The sequence below is a fragment of the Melopsittacus undulatus genome, chromosome 4, assembly GCF_012275295.1.
Source record: "Melopsittacus undulatus isolate bMelUnd1 chromosome 4, bMelUnd1.mat.Z, whole genome shotgun sequence".
NCBI classification, from domain to species: Eukaryota; Metazoa; Chordata; class Aves; order Psittaciformes; family Psittaculidae; genus Melopsittacus; species Melopsittacus undulatus.
The window spans coordinates 19,367,978-19,394,427 of record NC_047530.1 but is presented as its reverse complement, the minus strand read 5'-3'; the positions used below and the strand labels follow the sequence as shown (position 1 = coordinate 19,394,427).

Below are 26,450 nucleotides of genomic sequence, written 5' to 3'. Positions count from 1 at the left end.
GAGAATTTTATTTGGAAATCTTAAGAGTTTAATTTCAGAAAAATTAATATAAAAATTATACAGAATTTTCTGAGTTGCCTGGTCAGTTAAGTGGCGTCTGTGAGTAATGCTGATGCATGGAGACATCGTGACAGCCATTTAAACTAGACAGATTTAAAGACTGTATTTCTTGCATAAAACGTAAATGCCATTTCCTGCAGACCAGAGTGATTATCTTTCAAATTTTGTCTTGTTAGAGCCATACTTTAATACCAACTTTTCATTGTAGAAAGCTGTAAAAGAGTATGTTTTCTTTTTAATGGAGGTTTTTCCCCCATCTCTGCTCCTTTTCTAGGTCACTTAGTGAATACATTGGCTCACAACTGCTAAAACCGTGAATAAGATAGAATGGTTTGTAAGTGCGTTTTTGCTCAGTGGAGACTTGTCCAGCAGAAGTGATAAAAGAACCTCAATTACTGCTTTGTAGTTTATGAAAGCTCTCCATAAAATTTCTGTGCTATTTGGATCAAATCTTTAAGTCCTTATTTTGCATCTTACCAGTAGACACCTTGAGAAAAAAAAAAAAACAACAACATTTATGCGTGTAAATGTGATTACACAGTACGTGGCATTTTTAAAAGAGGAGGAGACAGTAGGCAAATGTGGCTTTGGAGTTTCCTGGTCTTAAGTTCTCTTGGGTGTCGTAACATTCATAAACATTGAGAATCAATCCAAGAAGCCACACATATTTCAATGGAAGCTAGCTGGGGGTTCTTTGTATCAATGTGATAATGGATTTTCTTACAAAATATGCCATCATTGCCAGAAGCACTATGAGGGGCTTGGACACTGCAGCTGCCAATTTCACTGTAGGAAGTCTGTGTTGCGTGCTGTTCCAATCAAGAACACTACTGATTTTGGCACTAGGACTACCAGTAATGGCAGAAAAATAATTTCAAGGCACTGTCACCAGGAACAAGGAAAACAGAAATACTGCATTAAACTCTTCCCAGCAAACTCAAATAAACCGGACTGGGGTAAAATTGATCTTGTCTTGGAGTTTATCGGTGTTTACCTGAGCAGCTGAAATGGACTATAGGCTGTTTGCCAAAGGTAATAAAGAAGAGGGGAGTTACTTCATCACTTAGCTATAGCCACTCTGGGAGCAGCTGTACTTGTACTTTTACTTTTTGATTCTTGAGGCTCAAATAGACTTTCTGCCATAAAGAGTTCCTAGGCTTACCTTTTATTCCCCCACTCCATCCCACTCCTTTTATCCCAGGTGCCAGCTCTCAACATACTGAAAATGTTCCAAAAGTTCCTCCTTTCTGCCCCCTCCCTGCCCCAGGTGAGGAGGCTGAGGGGCCATACTAACAAGTGATGGAGAGATGCTGCCCTTGAATACTGTCACTATTCCACAAGTTTGCAGAAAAAAAAACCCAGAACTGTCTGTCGGCTGACACAGTTCAGGAGCTGGCTCTTTTTATGTCCTGTGTGTGGCTACTGTGTGCACTTTCTGGAGAGCACTTTGGAATGCTATGAATTACTTTTCATAGAGAAAGTAAGTGGAGCAAAAATATTTCATGGCATTTGCTGGACATACGATGTATTAATTATATTTTAGCTATTATAGAAATTACTGCCATTTCAGCTCATATTCTCATGTGTGTATGGCAGATGGCAGCTTCTTTGTCAGTAGGTCTGCTCTGTGAATACAGGTGTACTCACCAGATTTACATTTGCTTTCAAGGGAGGCTGGAGTGATAACCATTTACTAATGTATACTTGAGTGAGTTTTAAACTCAAACACTTACAAAACTTATTATATATTCAATGGTAGAACCTGCAGTTGCTGCTGAACTGGTTAGTTACATTAGCAGTTGCCAGGGACCAATATCAAGAGCAAAGTGCCATGTAACTGCCAACCATAACAGACAGCATTAGCCATTTTCAAAGAATTTGTAAAGTAGGAGTTGCTCTAAAAATAGTGTGTTTCCCTACCAATAATACTTGTTGTGGCTTGTTCATGGGTGAGCAGGCTCATTTTAATAACTTCTTTTTCAGTGTGTCTTATTTCTTATCTTCCTGTGATCATGTACCCATGTGGTCTATGATGCTGCAGTTTGAGGTCTTGCCCTTGGGCCAGCGTTCTCAGCTGAATACAGCTATTTTCTTGTGCAAATAATAGATCTAAATAAGGAGAGTGCTGTAGGAAGGAGGAGGAATTTTATCATTTTGTGTATTTCTACAGTTGCCTGAATTGCCTTTATAGGAATGAGTATTAGCTATTAAGTATAGTTGTGGTGAAGTTGGAAATAGTCCCTTTTCTGGGAATCTCTATGTATTTTAATGCCATGACTTTATGCAGATTGATCCACATCTCTGTGTCTGGTTAAGCCAAACATAAAGCTGACCTATAATTATTTATAATATATAGTTTTATAAGCACTTAAGCATACCTGTTGGATGCTAACAGACATGCATGTAAGACTTCTGGGTCCTGCCTAAATTTTGGATTTGATTAGAAAGTACTGAAGTTCCTTTCTGTTGTTAAAATGTGTGTTAATTGGAAAGGCTGCTACTTTCTGATGTCTAAATTGACAAGCAATTAGCAACCTTAAATGTTGTTTTCATAGCTGTGTAATCCTACAATGCACTTCTTTTAAATACAAGCAGAATGAATTTTACTGTAGAAATAAGAATAAGTGATAGCTCTTAATTACTGAGAAACTAATTTTATGTGCTGCTCAGTGAATCAGACTTCACCTGCTTTGGCAATATATGGTGATTAAATATTGCAAATAATAATTCAGAATCTGGTTGGGTTGGGTTTTCTTTCCCCCCTTTTTTTTCATCACCAGATATATTTTTTACTAACAAGTTTTTCATGCAGAAATGTCGTAACACTCCTGGTTTCGCTTCTACCCTGGAGATGTGATTATAGAAACTTCTTATATTTTAATAAAGCTTTTTTATTTTAATATGTACTAGCTATATATAAAATTTGATTTAGTTAAATAACCTAAAGTAATTTTGAAGGTGGTTGCTATTTCCCAGTAAGAACCCTTCACAACTATTGAGACCTTTAATACTGTCAGTAAATGTCACAACCTGACTGAATTGTATTAAGGCAGAGCATGGATTGCAGCTGTGTGGTTGAAAATTGCACAAGATTATATCACTTAGAGCAGGATATTGGACTATTATTTATTAATTTTAAAAATATTTATTTTTCTTTCTTTGACTTTTTTAAAGTACCAGGTCACTTACCTGTGCATTTATATGCACACAGGTGTATACAAACACACCTGTTTATATATATGTATATATATATGTGTGTGTGTATGTTTATACATATATATATATAATATAAACACACCTATGTGTTTTTATCTTGGATGGGTTACAAAATGTTATTTTAAAATCTTTAGAGTAGTGAACTAGAAAGGATAATTTGAGTGTTGCCACCAAAGGCCTGATATTTTCCATGCCACAGAAGTGGGGGTGACAGTATAAGAGAGCTAAGGACAGCTGATCAGAGGATCAGGAGCCCACAAGAATGTGCTTGGTTCACTTCAGTGCAAGGAACTGAACTAGGGTCAATGATCTGGTTGCAAGTGCTTGCTTGACCACATATTGCTTCTGGCAGGTATGTCCAAACCAATGGAATTTCTTCCTTGTGTCATCAGGTATGTCCTCCTCCACCTAATTCCCTCTTAAACCAGTATTTTTTATTACTTTATAATTGTAGATATGGTACCTAACTGAAAACTATGTCTGTTGTGGAGCAGTTGGTATTTTTGGTAGCCTAAGAATATTTATCTTCTGTACTGCCTATGGCTTTTAGTTCCTCTGTGCTATTTTTCTTGTTCTGTCCTTCAAGATGCCCATTTTCAATGTTCTTCTGCTTTCTCAAAAGTAGAACCAATGTGCAGGGTTTTTTCTTGTGTTAGTTTGGATGCCTCCTGGTGGTTACTGTCTCTACAATATACATTCATGTGGAAATCAGAGCTATAGATCTCTGTAGAAAGAGCACGCTGATATCTAGGTATTTCCTCATCTCTCTACAGTTGTACTTTTGTTCCAGTTGCTTAGCTCACTGTTGACCTTTCTTCTTTGTCTTCCCTGGTGGAAAATATTTACGCACTTTCTTTCGTGCATGACATGACTTCAGAAGAGTCTGCAGCCCACTGTGCCATTCTGTTTTTCTGAAGCTGACAAAGCACTTTAAGATTTTCCTCTTGACCTTTGTGCATTAGTCCAAAATGAGGCTTAGCACAGAGTTCTCTGAGGCTTATTGAAACATTCACTACATCATTCAAGCATCTTTGTAGAAATTAGTCTATGTCTTGCTGTCCTTTGACTCTCTAATGAAGAAAAGGATTTGCCCAGACAAAAGGTTGAAGAAATTGCTTTGTGACTTGCACAGTTCTCCAGCTAACTTTTTTTGTTTGTTTTTGAGTATCATCATCAAATCTGATTTCATAAATATACCATAACATGTCTCAAGTTCTGATTGTCTTTGCTGTTACGTTATCTTTCTGTAAGTACTGTTCACCTGCTCTGGCAACTTCTAGCTAGATGTCATTTGACCAAGTATTTGGTTCTGCAAATCACTGACTGTTTTCCTTCAATCCATTATCTGTGCAAATACCCTGTCTGTACTCAACCCATTTTATCCTATCCATATTCCTTTTAAGGATGCAAAACCATCCTTGCCCCAGATTGTGCAGACTTTCAAGCTGGACTTGCAGCTGATAATGCTTCCAGTTTCACATGCCTTCTTACACTTGGATTCCTCCATGACTGAGGACTGTTTATTGAACCAGCATACTTGTCTTGCATTTCCAGGTAGAGGGTGTTCTCTGATATTGAGAACTTCTGTAGTGGTCATCCTGTTCTCTTTTCCATCAGATGTGGTTTACTAAACATGCAGCAAGTGAGAGTGATAGCAATATGCAGTTGAGAGTTCCACATCCTTAAAGTCCACCCTTATCCATTCTTTTCAGTGCCTTCAGGGTATACCCAGCTGGCCTTTGCATCTCACCCCTTTCACAGGTTGACTCAAATGGTGCTTGATAGTTGAAGACAAGCCATGATTATGACCTGAAAAGCCACTTCATCTGAGGAACCTCCACCACTGAGAAGCTGCATTCACCCAGCATCTTATTTAGCAAGACAAAGCCTTGTCACTAATTTCAGCATCTGAAATTATATTTCTTGTGGCCCCACTGCCTTTATTTTTAATTTGGCTTATGTTTCAATCTCTTTGCTAATTGAAACCCACGGCCAGAATTGCATTGCCTGGATGGAATTTAGACAATGCATGGTGGCTATGGATGAAGAATGGTAGGAATCACTGAATCCAGTAACTTGGCAAGGAAGACTGCCACATTCCCATGTCCACAAGTAGTGAGTCTGAATGTGTACTGTATTAGGCACATATACACACAATACCTGTATCCGCAGTCAGCCACATGGACCAGCAGAGATAGAAAATACAGTACTCATGCAAACAAGCAGTGGAAAATACATGCATTCATACAATATGAATCCTTTCAGTAGCTGGGTTTAGACACTGTCAAGTAGTTGGCCGGTGGGTCTCAATATCTCCTCAGCTGATGGCCTCTGGGACTGCAGCCTCACCCCAGTTGCTGGTATTCAGCTCTTCCTTCCCACAAATGGCCACAGAAACACACACGTGCTATGGATCCCTCCAGTAAGTGGCTTTAGAAAGTCAGTGTTATCCAGTAACTGGCCCCTGGACCTTCTGTTCTTCCAGGTGCAAACTCTCCTGTGTCCATGAGCACACATGCACACACACACATGCAAAAGCAGGTCCGTGGCAGCATGGTCCAAAACCTACTGCCCTACAAGAAGCTGACACCCAGGTCCTCTGATCTTTCTAGTGGGTGGCTTGGAGTACCTGGTCTCTCCAGGTGAACTGAAAGGCTTGTGCTGTTGACTTGACTTCAGGGTGTTGTGCCCAGACCGCAGGCTGAACATTCTCCTTTGATATCCCTGGAAGTACCCTAGGCAGTGTGTTTTTTGTCACTGATTACAAGTTCTTAGGAATCTTCCATCTTCATCATTCCTTTACTTCTTTGTCCTCACTTTATGAAGCCTTTAGTTGAATACACTAATGAAGAAGAACCAGTCTGTGACCAGGGCATGAAGTCTTCAGGCAATACACTGAAAAGAGTTCATAAATACAGTAAGGTCAAAGTAGTAGCAGTAGCAAAAACGATGCTCTTGTCAAATTTATTGTGGAATTGAAATCAAATGAAAGAACTTAGTGTGCTGTAAGACTCCATTAGTCTCTATGCATGCAGTAATAAATGATGACAGAGTATAGATTTATGTTAGCACAGGTGTTTTAATATCTATGAAAATTCGACTTTTGAGTATCATATGTCAGTAAAAGTGTTGATGACCAGCACAAAGAATTAACTTCTGAAAGATTTAGAGGACAATTTAGCTGTGATATTAGACATGTTAAGTGCTGAAAGATTCCAGTTGAAGGATCTCTTCAGTAACTTAATATTTTTAAATATCGTGGTTTTCAATACAGTACAATCTATGGTGCATTAGTTACTGCCAAGAATTATCTATAAATCAGTAAACATAGTCCTTGTTATAGAATATGCTGAAGGGGTGAGTGAAGCAGAAGCCATAGCTGAATGTTTTAGTAAATACCCATATCACATGTTTGGAGACGCTTTGAGACTCTTTCCTTGGCATCTATGCAAGAACAGGTAACAGTGATCCTACCAAGAACACTGGCTGAGAATTGGAGAATGTTTGGTGTTGATAGAATGAGCAACAAATTAAGTCCAAGAATCTAAAGAGATTCTCGCAACAGAAATAGCATTCTGCATGCAGAACCCTCCAAACAGGCAGCTTGCTCTTTCTAGTTGTTGATATCTGAATTAGCTTTGGGGAAACTCCTGCTGGCTTAATAGGAGTGAGGAAAAAATGGGTTGCATCTCAGCGAGTCCCTAGCTGAACAGCCAGCTAGCACTAAAGCCCAGCTGTGCTTCTGGCTGACATATTTACTCTCATCATGGCCCAGACTTCCAGAAGTCTTCTCTTCCCCCACTTTACATCTAAACCAGAATTTAAAAACAGAATTTACAAACAGCTATCTTTATTTGCATTTAAAGGCACAATGTATCTCTCTTTTCATGTCAGTGGGAATTTTCCCATGGATGTTTAAAGTAAGTTAACTGAAGTTCCAAAGTAAATATTTTTAAAAGTTATTTTTTGTTTAGTAGAAGAAACAAAAGCCTCAGATGAAGTCAGGACAGAACAAAGCTAACTCAATGCTGAATGCTGTAGAAATTCTGAAGCTTGATGCTCAGTACTAGAATATCCAATATTAAAAGGTTTTCCCGCTTCTCCCCAGGCATTTTTATTTACATAATGTAACACTAATAGAAAAATGTAATCATGTGTCTCTTGTCTCAGGCTCAAGAAGAGAACGTTGTGGATATCGGATCCTGCGTAGCCATCGTAATTCAGAAGATCACATGCATTGCATTGGCAAAGCTAAGAAATACAGTGAGACGGCAACCCGTGTAAAAGAGATCCTGCTCAGCACAGTCAGTCCAGAGCAATTTGTTTTGACTCTACTTGAAGCAGAGCCTCCCAACGTGCTGGTGAGTCGTCCCAGCAAACCATTCACTGAGGCCTCTATGATGATGTCCCTGACAAAACTGGCAGACAAAGAGCTGGTTCACATGATTGCTTGGGCCAAAAAAATTCCTGGTAAGCATTTCAAACTTGTTTTTTGTTTGATGGCAAAAGCATTGGCTTAAATAATGTGTCACTGTCTACCCTGAAATAACAGCACAGCACAGTAAATGTGAATATGAAAGTATTAAGATTTTTATAGTGTGAAATAATAAACAATTTTATTGCTCTCAGTAATTCACCTGGATGTGTTTTGATTTAGACAGTGACCTAGCTCACAATTCACTACCTGTTGTTAGTCAAATACTTGTTCATTTTGCAAAAAAGCATAGTTGCTGTTGCATGCAATTTCTACCTCATTAAATATAAATAACTGATTAATCTGATTTAAAGGTTCATTAAAAGGGTATTAACTGGTTTGCTACAAAAGACTTTAAGACCAGTATTTTCCTTTAATCCTATTAAAAGGTTTCTAATACAGTTGAAAATAAAATTGTGTCCAAGCACTCAGTGTCTACAATCACTTCATTTGACATAGTTACTACACAAGAATGTCAGATTGCAAAGTGGTGCATAGTATCGATCTCTGAATTATCATGTGCTGTCCTTCAAAGCAAAAATCAGTAAGGATGCGTTTGGTTGCTGGCAACATAGAAAACATACACTGAAGTTCAACTACAGGTGTTATTGCCTTGAATGTCTCAAACGCCACCGCAGTGTCATGGCAATGTACCATTTCACTTCTTACGACCTACAAGTGGTGAGCATTTGCAATTCCTTCTCCATTAAGCATCCATGATTAAAACAGGATAAAGGATAAAAGTCAGACTAAAAGCAGCCAGCACACAGAGACAGTAGTTGGCAAAACTTGCTGGCTGGCATAGACTAAACCACAGACTGTAGCCCTTCAGCAAGAGCTAAAGTGACCAACTAAAAATAGTGAGCTGAAAGAAGCACCGAATAATTGATAGATGTATAGCAGCATGAGGCTTAATCCTTAATTTAAGGTAGAGTACTCTGCTAGAATTGGCTAACATATTCTGCAGTGTGTTGGGTAGTCCTAACCCCATGTCCATCATGACTGAGGAGCCAGCACACCGCAGCTCCTCACTTGGATTTTATGCTGAAGGTAGAGTGTGCTGGTGCATGCCCTGGTCTTGTCATGTTAGTGCACTATTAACAGTATTTGCTGCTGCTTAAATACGCGTTACACAGGAAGACTTGGCAATAATTGTTACATCTAGAGGTAAACTGAGAGTGTACATAGTACAAGAAACAAGGAATATTTCATATAATCCTTGAACTAAGAAGCCAATCCTTTTTCAGATCTAGGTGGAGTGGCTGAAGGTGCTACCAGCTCCAGCTGCTGGACCACATCTTTTAAGCACAGATTACAGTCTTCATGGCTTAGCCACCGTGTTGGAGTGTACAGGTGTGATAGTTTTGGGTGTGCAAATTCCAGGTCAGCTGCTAAGTTACTGGGGAGCAGATACTTGAGCAGCATGAACATCTTAAGCCATCTAGCCATTTGCAGTGCAGCGCAGTAGTCGTTTTGCTGTTAATGTGGAATGTATTACACTGAAAGCCCAAATCCTTTAGTGTCAACTGCTATAATTTTTTGTCTAATCAGAAAATCTTGATTAAAACATAACGTTTCAGGGTACTCTGTATGGTTGTTAACCTGATAGGAAGTGAATTGTGAAGGAAAACCAGGGAAATTCTTTGAAAATGACCTCATTTTAAGGAATAGTTGAATGGGGGGGGGGAAACCCAAACAACCTTTCAATTTTCTGATTATTGTGTTTGTTTGTTTTTTTTTTTATAAACTATATCAGCTTTTTTTGGAGAAAACAACCACAAGCCCAAAGCTTCAGCCGCCTGAGATTGATTTTTTGATGTATTTTTAAAGATCAGCTTCCAAACCAACCCAAATTTTGACATTGATCACCTCTAGTTTATTTTCAACGTATGTCAGAAAAAAACCAACCCTTTTCTTGGCAGTAAGAGAACTGTATAAAGAATATCCACTGAAACAATCAACCCCCTTCAAAACAGTTCCAGGAAATGTTGACCCTTCATCTTGTATGTTTGGTTTGGGTTTCTTTTTCTGATCACTCCTGTTACACAGAACAGAAACACCATTTTAGAACAATGCCAAAAGTAGATGTGATTGTTTAATATGTTCCTAATGTAAACAATATTGCCATAGCACATGGCAGTTAGAACATGTACTTTGATGCAGATTTATTTATTTTTTACATTAAAATGACCATGATGTCTAAAACTCAGGACATAGAATTTCAGGTTTTGAAACTTCTTGCCTGAAGATAATCATCTAGATCCATGCCTGGTTCCTGGAGGTAGGTTCTTACGAAGAAAATATACAGACTTCTTGGGTAATGGTGCACTGAGCAGTAATTTTAATTCTGTAAACCTGAATATTTGGTTTTGTGTGCCTGGGCTTAGAAGCCCGTTTTTACCTCTAAGTTATTATTGGATATTATTTTGACACTCACTGAAAGTGAAAGAAAATCTTTTTCTTTTTCCTCACAGATGCTTATGTTAACAGTAACCCTAAGCAGGAAAGATAAATTTTGAGGGCTTCTTTTTTTTTCATATTTAATATTTAAAGAAATTCTTTTGTTAGCAGTTGTACTCTGTGCCTGTAATTTTGTCTGTACTTTCAGTACTGGTTGCACAGTAAACTAGAATCTGATACATGGATATTTTCCTTCTGAATTACAGGTATTTTAATCCTTAATTATCAGATGGCAGAACATCTGTAATTGCCTTTTACTTTGTTTACTTTGCCTAAGATAGTTCAATGTGGTTCAAAGCTGAATTGTGTTGCTAACCGATAGAATGTTGTCATAATACTGAAATTTGGATTCATTATGCAGCCTAGTGTGCTGCTGGCCAGAGCAGCGTGCCTTTTGCCAGTCACTACCCATCCAGCACAACAGTTTTTCTAGTTTGTCTTAGTAATTTATCATTAAGTGATTAGGTGTAGAGCACACAATTTAAAGGACGGTCGTACAGCCATAAAAAAAGTAGTTTAATGAATTCTGCAGCAAATGAGCTAGGCCTTCTGACACTGCAGTAGAAGCTGTGGTGGTTGTGTGCTGTCCTCAGTCTTTAATGCACAAGACTGTTATGAAAAGGAAAGGTCCTTCTAATGGCTGCGGTCAGGGTTCATAAATCGTACTGTTAGTGCTGATAATGTGAGTTTAGCAGATGACATCCGGATAAATCTGAATGTTTAAGTTGTCTGTAGATTGCACACTGGGATTTGGTCTAACATCTCACTCAACTGAGATAGTTTTAAAACCAAATAACTGTTTGTTTGAGCTGGAGAAATCAGGGCACTCTTGTGTAAATGTTTATTTAAATAAACTGAAATGTCTCTTGGCCGTTGTTTCCCAGGAAGCTGCCTCTTTTAGTTTCTCCCATTCACACTTCCATGATTATTTTTCTAAAAGCATTTTTAAAATTTTGAGTGTGTGTCTGGCAGACAATCTATTGTTGGCTATGGATTCTGTAGTAAATTATGTGACAGTGAAATCCGGGAGGGAAGGTACTCACTGTCTCCTGTTTACCCTTCTTACACAATGAGAAGCAAGCCATTTTGAAAGGAAGCACTTATGTTAATGATAAGAGTGTGTGCACATTACCCAGTTTATATCAACCCAAGGCTGTCACTGACTGTCTTCCAACTTAGTAGTTTAATAATATTAAAATACATGGCGCATTTGTATAAATTACTGACAGCAGATTTGTTGATGGTGCAAATGTACTGCATGTATTTTAGGACTTCAGACATCTGGCAAGAACTGGGGGGAACCTGTTGCCCATGGCCAGGCTGTAATGAATTTTCCCCATGTGGAACAGTAGATACCAGCTCATCTGAAAATGAAGCACCTTTGGATAGGATAGAGACTTATCAGCTCTGCTTTGAAAAGTGGCCTGATCTTGGTTTTGACCACTGAACTGGTCTTCATCATATCTGTTTTACTCTGACTGAGCAGTCTGCTTTCCACTTGCATTTTGATAATTTACACTTCTGGCCTTTTGGTTCAAGGGGTGTACATTTTATGTCTCTCCATATGGCTTCTATACATCTTTTTTTCCCTAGTGATTTTTGCATGGGGAGGGAAAAGGAGGGCAATGACTGTCTCTACCTTCTGGCTGTTCTGCAGTGTGATCCAGTGCCTTGGTGTAAACTCTGGAGAGAACTAAATGATGGAACAGTTTTATGCACAGTTGCATTAATCCTGCTCTTGCTGCTGGGATGCTGTTTGTGAAGGCAGTGGGGACACTGCTACCTTCACCAACCACCCCTGTCTCTTTTTGTCTGGATTGGTTTGTTTGTTTATTCGTTTTCTTCTGGTTTATTGCAGTTCTGAGGAAGGAGGCAGGAGGAAAGGATTGGGAGGGGGTCAACTCATGGCATTTACAGAGGGACTGATAACACAGAGGCATCAAGATTCTTTAACAGTTAGGCAAGAAACCCGGGAACATGTCTGTCTTATGAGATTAAAAGAAACCCTGCAAAGAGCAACCATTTGTATTCTGGGGAAAGAACAGACTAATTTCTTAGGAGCCCTCTGCAGTGCAGTGCAGTAGCCTCCAACAAACATGAGTTTCCCAAGTGATTCTCTGAGGCCTGTCTGGAAGCTATCATCTAAAGAACTGGCCCAGCATAAGGCTATTCCTCTGCAGCCACTTGAGTTTTACCAACTGTATACAGGTAATTGCACTGGAACAGCACTCTGTGTTATTTCAAATGTGTTGTGGAAGATTTGAGAATGAGGATAATTTATATTTATGTTTCTATTTGAGACAGCAGCATGTTGCTTCTGGTGTCAGTGCTCCCTTTTCTGGCTTTCTTCACAGCACATGATTCTTTCTATTTCTTATATACTCAGACTTCTTTATCAAAACACAGAAATAAAGAGGTTGATTTATGTTATTTTCATTTTTTTTAGGCTTCATTGATCTCAGCCTCTATGACCAAGTAAGACTCTTGGAGAGTTGCTGGATGGAAGTTTTAATGGTTGGTTTGATGTGGAGATCAATTGACCATCCTGGGAAACTGATTTTTGCACCAGACCTTGTATTAGACAGGTAAAAGCACAATAAATTCCTTGGGAGCACTTCACATTAGCATGCTTGGAGGTAAGAGGAAGAGGATTAGGTATGGAGATGTTATTAATATTTTATCCAACAACATAATTTACTTGTATTCATAACAATAATGTCTTGAGGTTCCACATCCTTCAGGGGCTTAAAGGAACACTAATTCTAAACAGTACTGTTGAACTTGCATATTTCTGAATTCCTGTAGCTTCACAGGACAGTGTGAAGCTTTTCTGTATTTTTCACACCTTTTGTTGGCTTTGTTCCTTAGGGTCCAGGTCTCTGGATGCTGCAACTCTTGACACAGCAACGTAATACACTACCTTGGCAATTTTTCCCCGTTTCCCTCCAGAAAAGTAGACTTAATGTCAGGCCATATTTTAATTGAAGTAGCTTTTCTATCTGTTTTTCTTCCTGCCACTGCTGCTGTTCTCAATAGCACCATGTACCAGCAGGGAAGAATACAGATAAGTAAGGAAGTTTTTCTACAAGACATTAGAAGGATTTGGAGTTTTATAATTCTCCTGCATTGCTGTGCTTAAGCCTTCCTCTTATTAAAAACATTACAGAGAAAAAAAAAGCATCATATTACAGAAATCATAAGAAGCATCCCTTTGAATACTGTGTTGTATTCAATCCTGTGAGTTTTTGAATACTGTGTTGTATACTACTTAATTGCTTTTTTAGTCCAGTACATGTAAAAAACCAACCTAACCGAAAAACTGGAACACTAACTAAAGTGGTGTGAAATTTGCTGCTGCTTAATTTTAAACCTATTGCAGTGACTTAAGGTTGCTTGTTTGTTTGTTTGTTTGCTTGTTTTCGGAAAGTGGGATCATTTCTAATATCCAAAATGGAGAAAGCTGCATTCAGCAAACGCTTGCAAACATAACAATGAACAATCACAAAGCCACCAACACCCCCATCCTTCCTCCTCAGTCTATTTATACTTAAACACCTTCAAGGAAAAAGGTGCTGGGAGATGGGGGTAGAGCTTGTTTTAAGCTTTAAAAATGTCCTATTATTCCAAGAAACTTATCTTAGGGAGTCTTTTTTATTCACCAAGTCCTCAGACCTCCCTCAGGTACAAATAGGTACTAACTCCTTGTGAAAGAAACCTGGAGAATGATTCGAGGTGGTACTGCAAAACACTACAGTGTTTCAAACTGATTATCAGAATTACACTGGCTGTGAGGATAAAGCCTCTTACAGAAATATGGTCATACTTACTTGTAGTCCATCCTGCATGTGCTTTCATGAGAAAATCAGTTTCTTAGAGGTGCTGACCTTTTATACCACTGTAATTTTCAATTTAGATTTCATGATAGAACTTTTCAATTCTCCCAAAGATGAGATGGATAGGCCTTTTTTATCTGGCTGAGTTGGAGTTTCTTCTTTCTACTTTTTCAATGACATTTTGAATGTGTTTCCATAGGGACGAGGGAAAATGCGTAGAGGGAATTTTGGAGATCTTTGATATGCTTCTGGCCATGACCTCAAGGTTACGAGAGCTGAAACTGCAGCACAAGGAGTATCTGTGTGTCAAGGCAATGATCCTCCTCAATTCCAGTAAGTATGTGACTGGCTCTGACACTCACTAAACTGTACTTCTATATCAAATGTGGCTGTGAAATCAGCCTCTAAAAATGGCAGAATTATCAAATGAGATAAAGCTGTTGAAAGAGAACAATAGGAAAGGACTTCTAACTGCCAGATTGGTGAGGATGTTTGCCCAGGAAAATGCTAAGCTGTATCATTTGCTGGATTTATGGTCTATGCCCTGTTGTAAGAACTGCATGAAAGACCCAAAGTCTGAAAGCTTCTTATAAGGTAAGGCTCAGGACCCAGGATGTGAGTTTGTCTTTTTCAGCAAGAACTTTTACTTGTATCTCTGTGGATCCTGGTGATATGTAAAGCTGTTATGCAGCTCTACAGACCTGTCTTTAATGCTTAGCTGTAGTAAAACTAGTTAGTCAATTGAGTGATTATTAATTAGGTTTACGTGTTCCTATTTAAGGGTAGTTTACTGGTATAAATGATTGCAAGTACTCAACTGCAAGTTTAGTTTCAAGATACAAGCTTTGCTTGGTGAAAGGCTTGCTTTGCAGTGTTTCACCCAAGGCAGACAGGAGCGTGTTTGCCAGTTTAAGGTTGTCTGCAGTGAAATGATTTTATTCCCCTGAACATTTTGTGATTAGTGTTGTCCAAAAACTCCAACAATAAAATAACAGCTGTTACATGGACTGTTTTCTGCAAGGAGCTGCTGTGTAATTCTCAGCCCAGTTCCAAAGGGGAATGGTCCAACAGTTATCCCACTTGTTTATAGATGGATCCCATTATTTCAACAGACAACAAAAGCTGGTCTTTTTTATTAAAACATCCTCACACCAAGCAAGCAGACAAGAACCCCAACAAAAAGCTCTGTTCATCGGCCGTATTTCCTTCAAAGCCTCACTTCCCAGAAAAAATCACTCCTTTCACCTCTCCCTGCTCACCTTGTTTGTCAAAGTTCATATTTTACTCCTAATTTCCAAGGTGTTCTGGAGCTCTGTCCTTCCATAAGTATCTTTGAGAGGACTGCCACCTCCTCCCCCCACAAAACTCTTCTGCTCCATCAATGATGTTACTGTGTGTTTTCAGATTTCTTCTCTTCCCTCTACCCCCAATTCCCTTCTTTTTGTTGACTCTTAAGGTTTCCCACTGTAGGTGGCACCTGCAGTGAGCAATGGGGAGACAATGGCAGACTGGGTCTGTGAGCAGCATCTCCCACCATGTTCTCCTCCCTCCTTGGGATATATTCACACAAAAGAGGGTTTTTTCAGCAAGAAGAGATTAGAGCAAGCATTATGCTGTAATTCATAATAGTTACTAAAATACAAGGTACAGAGTGATTCAAAGGGGAAAAAAACCTGGAGAACGGAGGGCATGTCCATGTTCAACATGTTGTCATGTGAGGATTTGGGAGAATTGCTCATTTTGCAAAGGATGTGGCCATCAAATTTTGGCAAAGGAATGTACGCTGAAGCTTGGTGTGGCACATGGAGCATGACATGTACAGTTTTGAGGGGGAGATGTCAGGAAATGTATCTTCTCTAATCCTGTTGAAATATGATATCAGATAAAAATGTCCATGGTCGTAGCTTCTTTTTCTTCCTCATGTCTGTATTTGTCTCTCTGTTCAGGCATGTTTCCCCTGTCAGGAGAAGAACCTGAGAGCAACAGGAAACTGCATCACCTGCTTAATGTGGTCACAGATGCTTTGATGTGGGTTATCGCGAAGAGCGGAATCCCCTCACAGCAGCAGACCACTCGCCTGGCCAACCTGCTGATGCTCCTCTCTCACGTCAGACATGCAAGGTACATTTTACAGAATGTGTGTAACGTACGGTGTTGATGCTTGTTTATTACAGCCATAAAGTGAGGCTTGAGCTCCAGAGCACTCCTGAGGGAATCCTGCTATTGCTCTTCATCTCTGTCCATTGTAAGGCTTTCCTTCCTAGCACAACTAAACAGCCTCTATACTTAAGTGCTTGCTGGCACTCAGAAATGTTGTGTCGATATTATAATGCCACTTTAACTGTATTACATTAAATTATTCATTATGGATCTGCCTGAAATGCTTAACAATAATTACCCAAATTCAGCTTTTCAAGAAGACCTACCCAGCCAGCAGAATGCTTCTGTCCAAAATGAGTGTCTTTTGCCAAACTGAGCTGCCGTATGGGCTTAGGTGGAGCAAAGTGTACTGTGGGTGCCATGTTTGTCCCAAGCCAAAGTTGTTGTCTTTTACTCAGAGCCACAGCATTTTTGCCAACGGACTTGTGCTGCAGTGATGCCACACTCCTGCTTTCCCAGTTGCATTGGAAGCAGTTCCTCTGCTCCTTACCAGTCCCTAGACCTCCTTGAGCTGCTCATCTTTGCTTGCAGTACAGTAGACTCAAACACAAGGTCCTACAAACAGATGCTTTTATTTCCAGGCTGTTTGTAATTTTAAATTGTCACCCAAAGCCCAGCTATTCTCAAAGCTGTCTTATGTCTGCACTTTGGAGTGTGTGTCCAGGGCAGGTGGTCCTGGGACCAGACGGGACTATGTAGGGGAGAGACAGGTGTATCTGACTTTGTGTAGAGATGCTGAAGAGAGACAGCCACCTTTGCCACTGGCTTCCTGGGAGAGTGAGTGACAGCAGCAAGTACCTGACTGTGTGAAAGGCCAGTTTGTGAACTGGGGGTGAGGTTGAGAGCTGGCCCTACAGGAGCTACAGCATCAGCAAGAGCCAAAACAGACTCAGGGCTCCAATGCACTGCTGTCACCTGGGCTGCCCGCTGTGCTGTGACACCACATCACAGCATCTCAGGAGCTCTTGTGGTGACATAATGTGAATAAATATTGGGATTTTTTATAATTTCTTATTAAAACCAGAGTTTTTTTGCTGTGCCTACCTCAGCCAAAGCCTGGAGGCTACATGTGACCTGTCTCCTTGTGGTCAGTCAGTTATACTTTGTTCTGGAAATACTTGCTGCTCTCAGCCTTGATTAACAAATGATGCAGGACTCTCAAGGTCTGGATGTAGGAAGGGGGCTGCCATTAATGTGTTTATAATTCTTGAATTGTAGCAGAACCTCATTTTTTTCTGGAAGCACTGTCCCCCTCCCAATCCAATCTCCTAGGTCATCTGTGTGCTGACTGCCTGCTACTATTTCCACTGTGATAAAGTTGGTGTTGAGCAAACTCATTTATATTTCAACCCCAAAATCTTGAGTGAATCTGAAGTATATCCATGTGCAATCGCAACAGCAATAACCATCTCCTCTTAGTCCAAATCATGATCTAGCCACAGAGCATTCAAGCTAATCAGGTGTCACTGTATCTTACTGCATAACAAAAAAAGAGATTGCTTTAAAAGCCTGGAGCCATCTGCAAAGTCTGACACCGGACATGCAGAGAGGCAACAAACTGCTTGAAGTTAGACAGGGTAATTTGGTCTTCCTACTCAGCCAGGCAGGAGCCAGGTAGTCATTAGAGCTGCACATTGTAAATTCTCCTTTTGTGTAAAGATGCAGTGTATGAACTTCCCACATTTACAGCATTTAAGAGGTTTTCTGTTTGATTCGAATAGGGTCCATACATCCAATTCTTCTCTGAAGTCAGTTTGTGTGGTGTAAAACAAATCTTGGTTCTCTAAACAGTAAACCACTCAGCCTTAAAGTATGGGGATGCTGTTACTGTTGACAGTGGTAAATGGTGTCAGGGACTACAGCAGCTAAATCTTCTTAACCCCTAATTAGAAAAGGTCTCTCTTGAAGCCACAGGTGTGTTTACTTCTCTACATTGTTGGGCCCAGATCACTGACTTATTTTCTGTTCTCCTGCACAGTAACAAGGGAATGGAGCATCTCCTGAGCATGAAGTGTAAAAATGTCGTCCCAGTGTATGACTTGCTGCTGGAGATGTTGAATGCGCACACTCTCCGAGGGCAAAGGAAGTCTCCAGCCACGCATCCTGAATTTGGCCCGTTAGAACAAATGGAGACTGGAGACAGTCTGCGGAATGGGGCAGCCCAGTAATTCTGCTGAGACCTGGAGATGTGACACTTGTTCAAAGCTATGGGAGAAAACAAAACTGCTGTGTTGGGACTACTAAAGTGTGACCTAGTGTGAGCCCTCATCTCTTCTAGATTTGCACATCGGTCTCTTGGGAAAGGCTTATGGGATGCGCACTTCTGTCCGTATTTCTGACATTTGAATAGCTGCACTTTAACAGTGCCTTTCTGGAGACTTTTTAAAAGCACCTTATGAAATTAAGCCTCAGAACAGTGCTGAGAGACAGGGAATTATTGCTGCTTCTTTTCAGAGCCAAACTGTGACAGAGAGCTAAAGGGACTGGTTTAAGATGACAGAAGTCATCTGTGTCAGGGCTAGGACTGAGCACCTTCGTTTCTGTCTCCCAGACCAAGGCTTTTATGTGATGATTAGTTGATCTCCTCTTTCATAGAATCATAGAATATCTCAAGTTGGAAGGGACCCATTAGGATCATTGAATCCAACTTCCTGCTCCTTGCAGGACTACCTAAAACAGCATGAGACTGTATGAAATGTAAAGCAGTGTTTTGGGATAGATCCACTTACCTGTGTGTGCTGGTCCCTGGGTAACCCTGCCTTGCAGCTGATATAAAGTGCCAAGATATGTACAGTGTAAAGGAGTTTCTTCTATTCTTAAATATGCAATGGCTGCAAGTGTCTTCATTTGAAGACCAGTTAGAATAGCTTCTAAGACCAGTTCAGAGCCTCTTCAGAACTGTTAAAGCGAGCTTAAGTTTGTATTTTGAGCCTGTTCTGAACACTCACATATGTGTATAATTCTTCAGTGCTTTAAAGAATGACCAAACTGCCTGGTTATTTCAGTCAGTGCTGACCTTTGAAATGTGTTTTGTCTGTGAGAGTAACATGTTGCTTTACATATTTATTAATTATGTTAAATCTATTATAATAATTAGGTACAAGAGGTTGCTCTGTGAATATTAACTGTTTGCATTTGTATATGATCTGCTAATCCGGGCTTGTGAAATCAGCTATAAACGAACCATCTTCCCTCCTCTTTGGACTTGCTTGTGGAATTATGTCCTGCCCACCCGGAACCTCTTGCAGCCATCTTGGAGGGGGGAGGCAGTGGACTGAAGCATGAGCTGGGACCTGGTTTTGCCTGCTGCCCTCAGGTTTGCTGCTTGCTTGTTTAGAAAGCGCCTTCTCATATCTTGTATTGGATCCTTCAAAGAGCAGGGACAGGACAATTCTGGCACTTCCTTCACTGTGCAAGTGTGAGGCCTTGTTTGAGCTTCATTGAAGATGTGGGTTTAACCTCCCCCCATCTTGCTGATTTCTGCATGTGTTTAAGCTGCACTGAGTTAAAAAACCAACATAGGAAATAGCCTGGCCAAGGGCCTCAGTGTAGAGCAGGATGGCATCATTCAGTCTGGCAACTGCCAACACTGCATTTTGATGTGAGTTAGAATCACGCTGAGTGGATATGTTCAAATGTAATGCATGCATTCTCCGAGCATTTCAGGTATGGAGAAAATAAACTGGCATCAGACCAAATGTCTGCTTTGAGCCAATAAGTCTTTTGGTTAGGGACTTTATTCCAGTTGCGTACTTGGAATATTAATGAAACTTTTGATCTTGGTGTTTTTTTAAAGCCAAGGAGAGTATTTTTTATAGGAGGCGCATAAAGAGTTTTCAGTAAGTTGCACAAATTTGTTGTTGTTTTGATCTTGTACTATACCAGATGCTGCTGGTGGTCTACATTTTTACTGCTTACCTTTCTAGTGTTTTTAAGAAACTGTAATATAGCAGTGCCCTTTGAAATAAGTGTCATATTTACTACAGAAAAGGGAAAAAAAGGAGAGTACAGTCTGGAATTTAGTGGTACTTTCATTCTGAGGGAGGTTTTGCTGTGGGACAGATGTGGTTTGGTGTTTCTTGGGCTTGATCATGTTCTGGCCTCTGCGCCTGTTGGGTTTTTTTCTCTGATTTTCTTATCCTGTGCAATCTTTCTGTTTAATAGTTTTTCAAAGAAATGTTGAAGCGATCATCTTGGTTTTGTTTTGCATTAGAAGTGCTGAACCTATGTGCAATCCTCAAATAAACCTCTTCTTAAAAGGAAAATGGGAAGGAGTGCGTATAAATTGTAAAAATTAGCTTCTTAATGGAAATTTGCTCTGGATTGACTGTGAAAGGGCGATGCTGCAGCTTTGTGCCACATGTTGTGATTAATATATGCCATTACTAGCAGAGTGCAAATAGGAACATGTTATTTTATCACATATTTTTTGTCTCTGTTAAGTTACTACTAGTGCTTGTTTTAAAATGGGCAAAAGCCAGTCGCTGTTGACTCTGGATTAAAGTAGCTGTGGTTGTACTGGGACAAAGAGGAGGTGCATATCTCTAAAACAGCACAGTTTATAAATAGGAAGCTGTGTGACAAGGACTGAACAAGGGTGCCTTTGGCTCCTGAGATGCTGGGTTGATCATGGGTCTGTATCCCACAGGCCCTCTTGTGTGCTGTGTTCCTGCTGTGGGGCACATCCATGTCCCTGCCAAGCCTGAGCAAAGCTGCCACACTGCGTTTCAATTCAGATTTTGGGGAGGCTTTTCCAGTTTCAGCATGAGTGAATTGAGGGCTGTGAGGAGGGCAGGGCCCATTCATTGGTTTCCTTCACTGTGCTGCTGTACACCTGCTTCTGCTGGGACCGGGCTGGAGGTGGCTGTTTCTACTTGAAGAAATGATGCTGCAGTTCTGGGATGTTTGTGAGCGAATGTGGTTCATGCAGGAGTGCCGGCTGCCATGGGTTTAAAGAAAATGAAAATAGGGAAATAAGAAGCCCCCAACTTTTCCTCACACTGTTGAAATCGTGCTCGAGCTCTGCTCGAGTCTGGAGCTAGAGCTGAAGAGTAAACCAAACCTGATTTCTTTTTAAGAACTGGGCAAGCCTCACAGCGCTTCAGGCAGGTGAAGAGCTTTGTCTCTGGGAAGGGGAGACCTTTCCCACAGCACTGCCTTCTTGCAAATAACTCAGTTTTAGTACGGGCATGTTGCAGTCAGAGAGGAGAACGGGGGAAAAGATGTGTTGGAACCTTCTCTTGTGAGATAGTGATGAGTGCTCCTATAAAATGTGTAGCAAACTAAGAAAGGTAGCACTTAAAGATTTCTTGTCCAATAAATATGCATATTTCCATAATAGTAATATATTAATTCCTTACTGACTGAATGATAGATCTATACAAGGATCACTGTGATGAAAGGAGAGCTGGGAAGTGCTGGAATTTTTCTTTTCCTCCTGATGGCCTGTGAAGTATGGAGACATTTTCTGTGTTTGCATTATTAGAGTGGTTTAACAGAGCCTAAAAATGCAGTGAGGCCACAGAAAGTTGCTTCTTGATCCTATTCAAGCTGTCACCAGTGACCAGACTCTTCTGAGGTAAGAATTTTTGTCTTGTCTGGACTTTATCATAAAATAACAGAATCTTAGAATGGTTGGGATGGGGCATCCACAACTGCTGGGCAGCCTGTTCCAATGTCTCATCAGCCTCACAGTAAAGAACTTCCTAATCTTTTTCCTTTCCCTGCCCTTCCCCACTAAGGGAAGTGCCCCTGGGAGACAAGTTGCTCTTACCTGGAGAGCTAAAGTTAAAAACAAAGTGTGGATTCACATGACTTTGTTCGAGGGGCCTTAAAGTGAGCATAGCCGAATGCCCTGTCACAGGAATTACTGCTTTATAGGGATGAATAGTGAACATATATAATATGCAATGGATCTATCAGGATATCCTCTTCAGTTCTTTAGATGGCAGAGAAGCTTATAGACCCTGTTCCTGGCTACTGCAAGTGAGCACAGTCAAAGAGAGTCACCAGCAGCTGCTTTTTTTCTTAGCCCATCTATAGGCTGCACCACTTCTTTCCATGGTGCATGGTCCTGTGATCCTTCCACACATTCAGAGTTGGAAGTCATGGGAACACCTTTGCTATTACCACCATCTGTCTTGGAAGAAAGTGTTTAACATTATTTATGTCCTGTAAAATAATTGTTCAGCAAAGCAGTTAAGGACATGGTCATCTGTTGTGCTGAGCCTGTGCCTAAACCAGTACTAGAGCATTGTAAATGGGAAAATGAAAAGCAAGTGAACTGCTAAAATCTGGAAAATAAGTATTATTAATTTTTCACAGTGTTTTACTACTGAACTATGGTAAATTACATGGCACAACAGTTTCTTAGTGAAGACCTCATTTTACTCATGATCTGGATATTTTAAACTCTTTCCATCTTTACACATGTGAGTCACCTCCACTCATGCATTGAGTGTCAGTGATTTCAATTTAACAGCGTAAGGAGAACAAGATTGCTTTGCTATAAAAATGCCAGCTTCTGCTGCTACTGCCTCAACTGACAAAACCTTTGCTCATCAATAATCACGTACTAAGGAGCCAGCATGGCTATTAACAGTGCTACTGCATGTTTCCTGTATCCGTAATTTTCTGTTCTGAGTGCCATTTTATATGCGATTTTAGTTTAAAAGTTCCACCTTCACTGCACGTTTGTAATGGAAACGGGTTTGTGACCGAAGCTGGTGCCTTTTCAAGTATTTTATGTATGTAACTCTAATGTGAAAAATACCCCATGATCCCATCCTTCCAGCTGCTCTTCAGTTCTGTGAACTTACTTGTAGTATTTGTCTAGTGATGTGTGTTTCATTCAGTTGTAGATTGTTGTGGCTGAATAAACAGGTATCATGAAACCTAAATAATACATGGCTTTTTGTTCACTTCTTTCCTGTAGCTGAGCTCAGCCTGGTTCCATGGGTGGAGGGGGAATAGGGAGTAGGTATAGCTGACAGTAGATTGAGGTCTCATCTCCCTGACAAAGAAAGAAAACTAAACTCAAAACGAGTTTTGGCCTGGTTCCACTCCTTCATAAAATGCATGTGCAAAAGGATGGACATGCATGCTTGCTCTCAGTTGTTCTTGCCCTCTATTTTTCATCTTTTTCTCCCCTTCCCTTCACTGAACACTAACAACCCAGTCCTGAATGTGGAGGATGCCACTAAGAAATTGGTGGGTATATATGGTGACTTTTTTGTTTGAAGCAGACTTCAGTGTCAGCCTACAGTGCAGTGGTTATTATCAGCTAGAAGTAAAACTCTTTAAAATAGGTTTTAGGGAAAAATAAAAAGTTACTTTCCTAGAATTATTTTTTGGTGACATTTTGAGATAATCTTGTGAAATTTCTTCCTTTTATATATTACATCAGCTGAATGATTTCCTGTAACTGTACATAATGAAAGGAAATTGCCGGCTATGGAATTTTCTTTAGATCTTTTAACATGGTTCAGGTTTTTTTTTCCCTGCACCGATTCTTCAATGGCAGAAGAACTGAGTATCATGTCAGCAACTGACTATTAGTTCTTGGTGGAAAGGTTTGCATGGGCATTTTGTGACAACCTGGCAATGAAATAATGGTTAGAGTTGGCTGACTTCTACAGAGGTAGAAACTTAAATGAGCTTAAATGTCTCTGTGTGGCAAGGGGTGGAGAGGATCTGTCATTCATCTCTGGATACATCACTTCTGTGAGTTGTAGCTGTGAGTCATAGCTGGAGCACAAGCCTGGCTCCACAGACACAGCTATATGAAGCAGTGTGCTAGCTTACAGGCTGTGAACACTGTGAGCTCTGGAAGCACTGCAGATCTGTGTGTCTTTAGCAAGCTGGAGCCTGAGCACTGCTACTTGCAATCATAGGATGGTCTGAGTTGGAAAGGAACTTAAAAGATTATCTAGCTTCAGCCTCCCTGCCATGGGCAGGGATACCTTCCACTACACCAGATTGCTCAAAGCCCTGTTGAACCTGGCCTTGAACACTGCTAGGGATGGGGCAGCCACAACTTTTCTGGGCAACCTGTGCCAGGGCCCCAGCACCCTCATAAATGAAGAACTTCGTCCTAGTATGTAATCTAAATCTCCCCTCCATCAGTTTAAAGCCATTCCTCTTATCACTACATGCCCTTTTAAAACGTCCCTCTACAGCTTTCTTGTTGGCACATTTAGGTCTCCCTGGAGCCTTCTCTTCTCCAGGCTGAACAAACCCGGCACTCTCAGCCTGTCTTCACAGGAAAGACACTTCAGCCCTGTGCCTGGGACTGAGGTTGAGACATACCAGTATGGAGCTGGCATGCCTTGATCCATACTTGAACACACAGGGTTGGTGTAAACTACTGTATGGTACTACTATAAGATGTGCCAAATTGAAGGCTTTGACTTTCCATGTTGCTAATTTTGTAAGCTTAACTATATATCAGTTAAAATATTAGTACAGTATCCTCAAAATAAGACATGCTTTTTTGCAACCATAGGTGGGGAAGAAGCTGTTAATTTGCTACAGGGACTCTCTTTCTCCGAACATAAGAATGCAAAACAACTTGCTTCATAAATACCCTTTCCAGAAGATGAGGAATAAGCAATCACCAGTAGGGACAAGTGGAGAAAAGGTAGAATTCTTACAGGCTAATGATAAATCCTTATTTCTATCGGTAAGCATTACAGAAATTGGCCAATTTCTGGGTGGTTTTTACTGTAACCAAAACTCTTACTATCACACTGAGCTCTCCTTGTCATGCACTTACCTCTCTCCAGCACTGCCCTAACTCCTGGGTTAGAAAATCAGTTCAGGATGGGGGCAAATAGCTCAGCATTTTGAACTACTAATAAGCATTACCTGGTTCAACTTTGTATTCTTCCTTCGGGAAGTTAGTTGCAAAGGAAAGGATCTGTGTCACTGAACACAGGCTCCACTCGCAAGTTTTAATCTCTTGTTCTGACAAACAAGTGAGTGGTTGTGCTTCTTCTGACACTTGCAGTAGGATGCAAATTGAGTTGACGTACACAGAAGCTGCTCCCCCACTAGACACACCAAGAGTCCTTCCAGACATTGGCTAAATTTTAATGACAGTACTCAAACTGTACAATCAAGAAGCAATGGCAATGCTGACTGTACACAGTGATTCTCCAGCCATTGCCAAGTGTCAGTTTCATTTTAAAGATGAAGCTTATAAAAATGCACAATTCTCTCCCAAGATACTGTACACTATTCAGCAGGTTAAAAACTGAAAAAATCTTTCATTAAAAAAGTCATTACATGATTTGTATACATCAGGGATAGTCTACATAATCATATTCATCTAGAAAATATGTGCATTATAAACCACTTCCATGCAATGCAACAGTTTCTTATTTCAAAGGTAGTATAAAAAGACAACACAGCAGTCCTAGTCCCTAGAACACAATATGTAATACAAAACAAATGTGCATCCATTTATTAAATGTTTTAGATGAATAAAATACTATAACAAAGATTCAAAACTAGATTTTTGAATATTTCTCTTTTGTTTCCAACAAGTGACTACAGTGCTAAAAGATACAGGTAACAAGAAGTGTGTGTAGTAACCATTTTAGCCAAAGTGCCTCTTCTACAGTTGTGATACTAAACCCCAAAGTTTGCTATGCTAACCTGAGACAGAGAGCTATCTTTAAGATTACTGTGATGTACTTTCTGCATCTACTCAGTATTTTATCACCTTGCAAATTTAAGACAACTATAAAATAATCTTGCAAGTTTAAGACAACTTAACCTATGAAATAATCTGTTTATTGCATTAAAGTATAAAGTGTGTTGCTTATAGTTTAGAAGTCCAAAAGAGTGCATTTTGGTATAACTGAAGAGGCTAGGGCTGCTTCTTAAATTGGTGGAGGCCCATTAAGATACTGCAGCATCAGATGCAAAGAACGGGCAAAATTGTTTGCCCTTGTGCAGCTGTAGTCTTCCTCAGAAGATGGAATTATACAAACCACTAGCAAAAGCAGTAGAAGGAACAACTGAAGCGGAAATGCTGCTCGTAATACACGGTAAAAGAAGTAGGGAGTCTGAGGAGTTGCTTGAGTAGGTTGTGGATGGCTTTCACCTCTGAAAAGGAGATAAAAAGGAGCGGGCGTGGGGAGGGAAGAGAAAAAAAAGGCACTTTAGAGTCTGAATTAAACAAGGTGTTTAACTTGGTCTTTAGGGTTTGCCTAATCTAGGCGAACCATCTAGGCTGCCCATCT

At 40.2% G+C, this 26,450-nt stretch overlaps 2 protein-coding genes across 2 annotated transcripts in view; one reads left to right on the top strand and one right to left on the bottom strand.

Moving 5' to 3' along the window:
- Positions 1–18,371, top strand: part of ESR2 (estrogen receptor 2) — a 41,997-nt gene extending 23,626 nt beyond the window's left edge. The window contains exons 5-9 of the mRNA XM_005149610.2: positions 7,447–7,746; positions 12,657–12,795; positions 14,243–14,376; positions 15,990–16,164; positions 18,182–18,371. Coding sequence (XP_005149667.1) covers positions 7,447–7,746; positions 12,657–12,795; positions 14,243–14,376; positions 15,990–16,164; positions 18,182–18,371 — 938 coding nt within the window. The remainder of the gene's footprint in view (positions 1–7,446; positions 7,747–12,656; positions 12,796–14,242; positions 14,377–15,989; positions 16,165–18,181) is intronic.
- Positions 18,372–25,272: 6,901 nt separating this feature from the next.
- SYNE2 (spectrin repeat containing nuclear envelope protein 2) overlaps positions 25,273–26,450 on the bottom strand; it is a 166,728-nt gene continuing 165,550 nt past the window's right edge. Inside the window, 1 exon segment of the mRNA XM_034061427.1 lies at positions 25,273–26,313. Within this exon segment, the coding sequence (XP_033917318.1) occupies positions 26,088–26,313 (226 nt within the window). The 3' untranslated portion in view covers positions 25,273–26,087.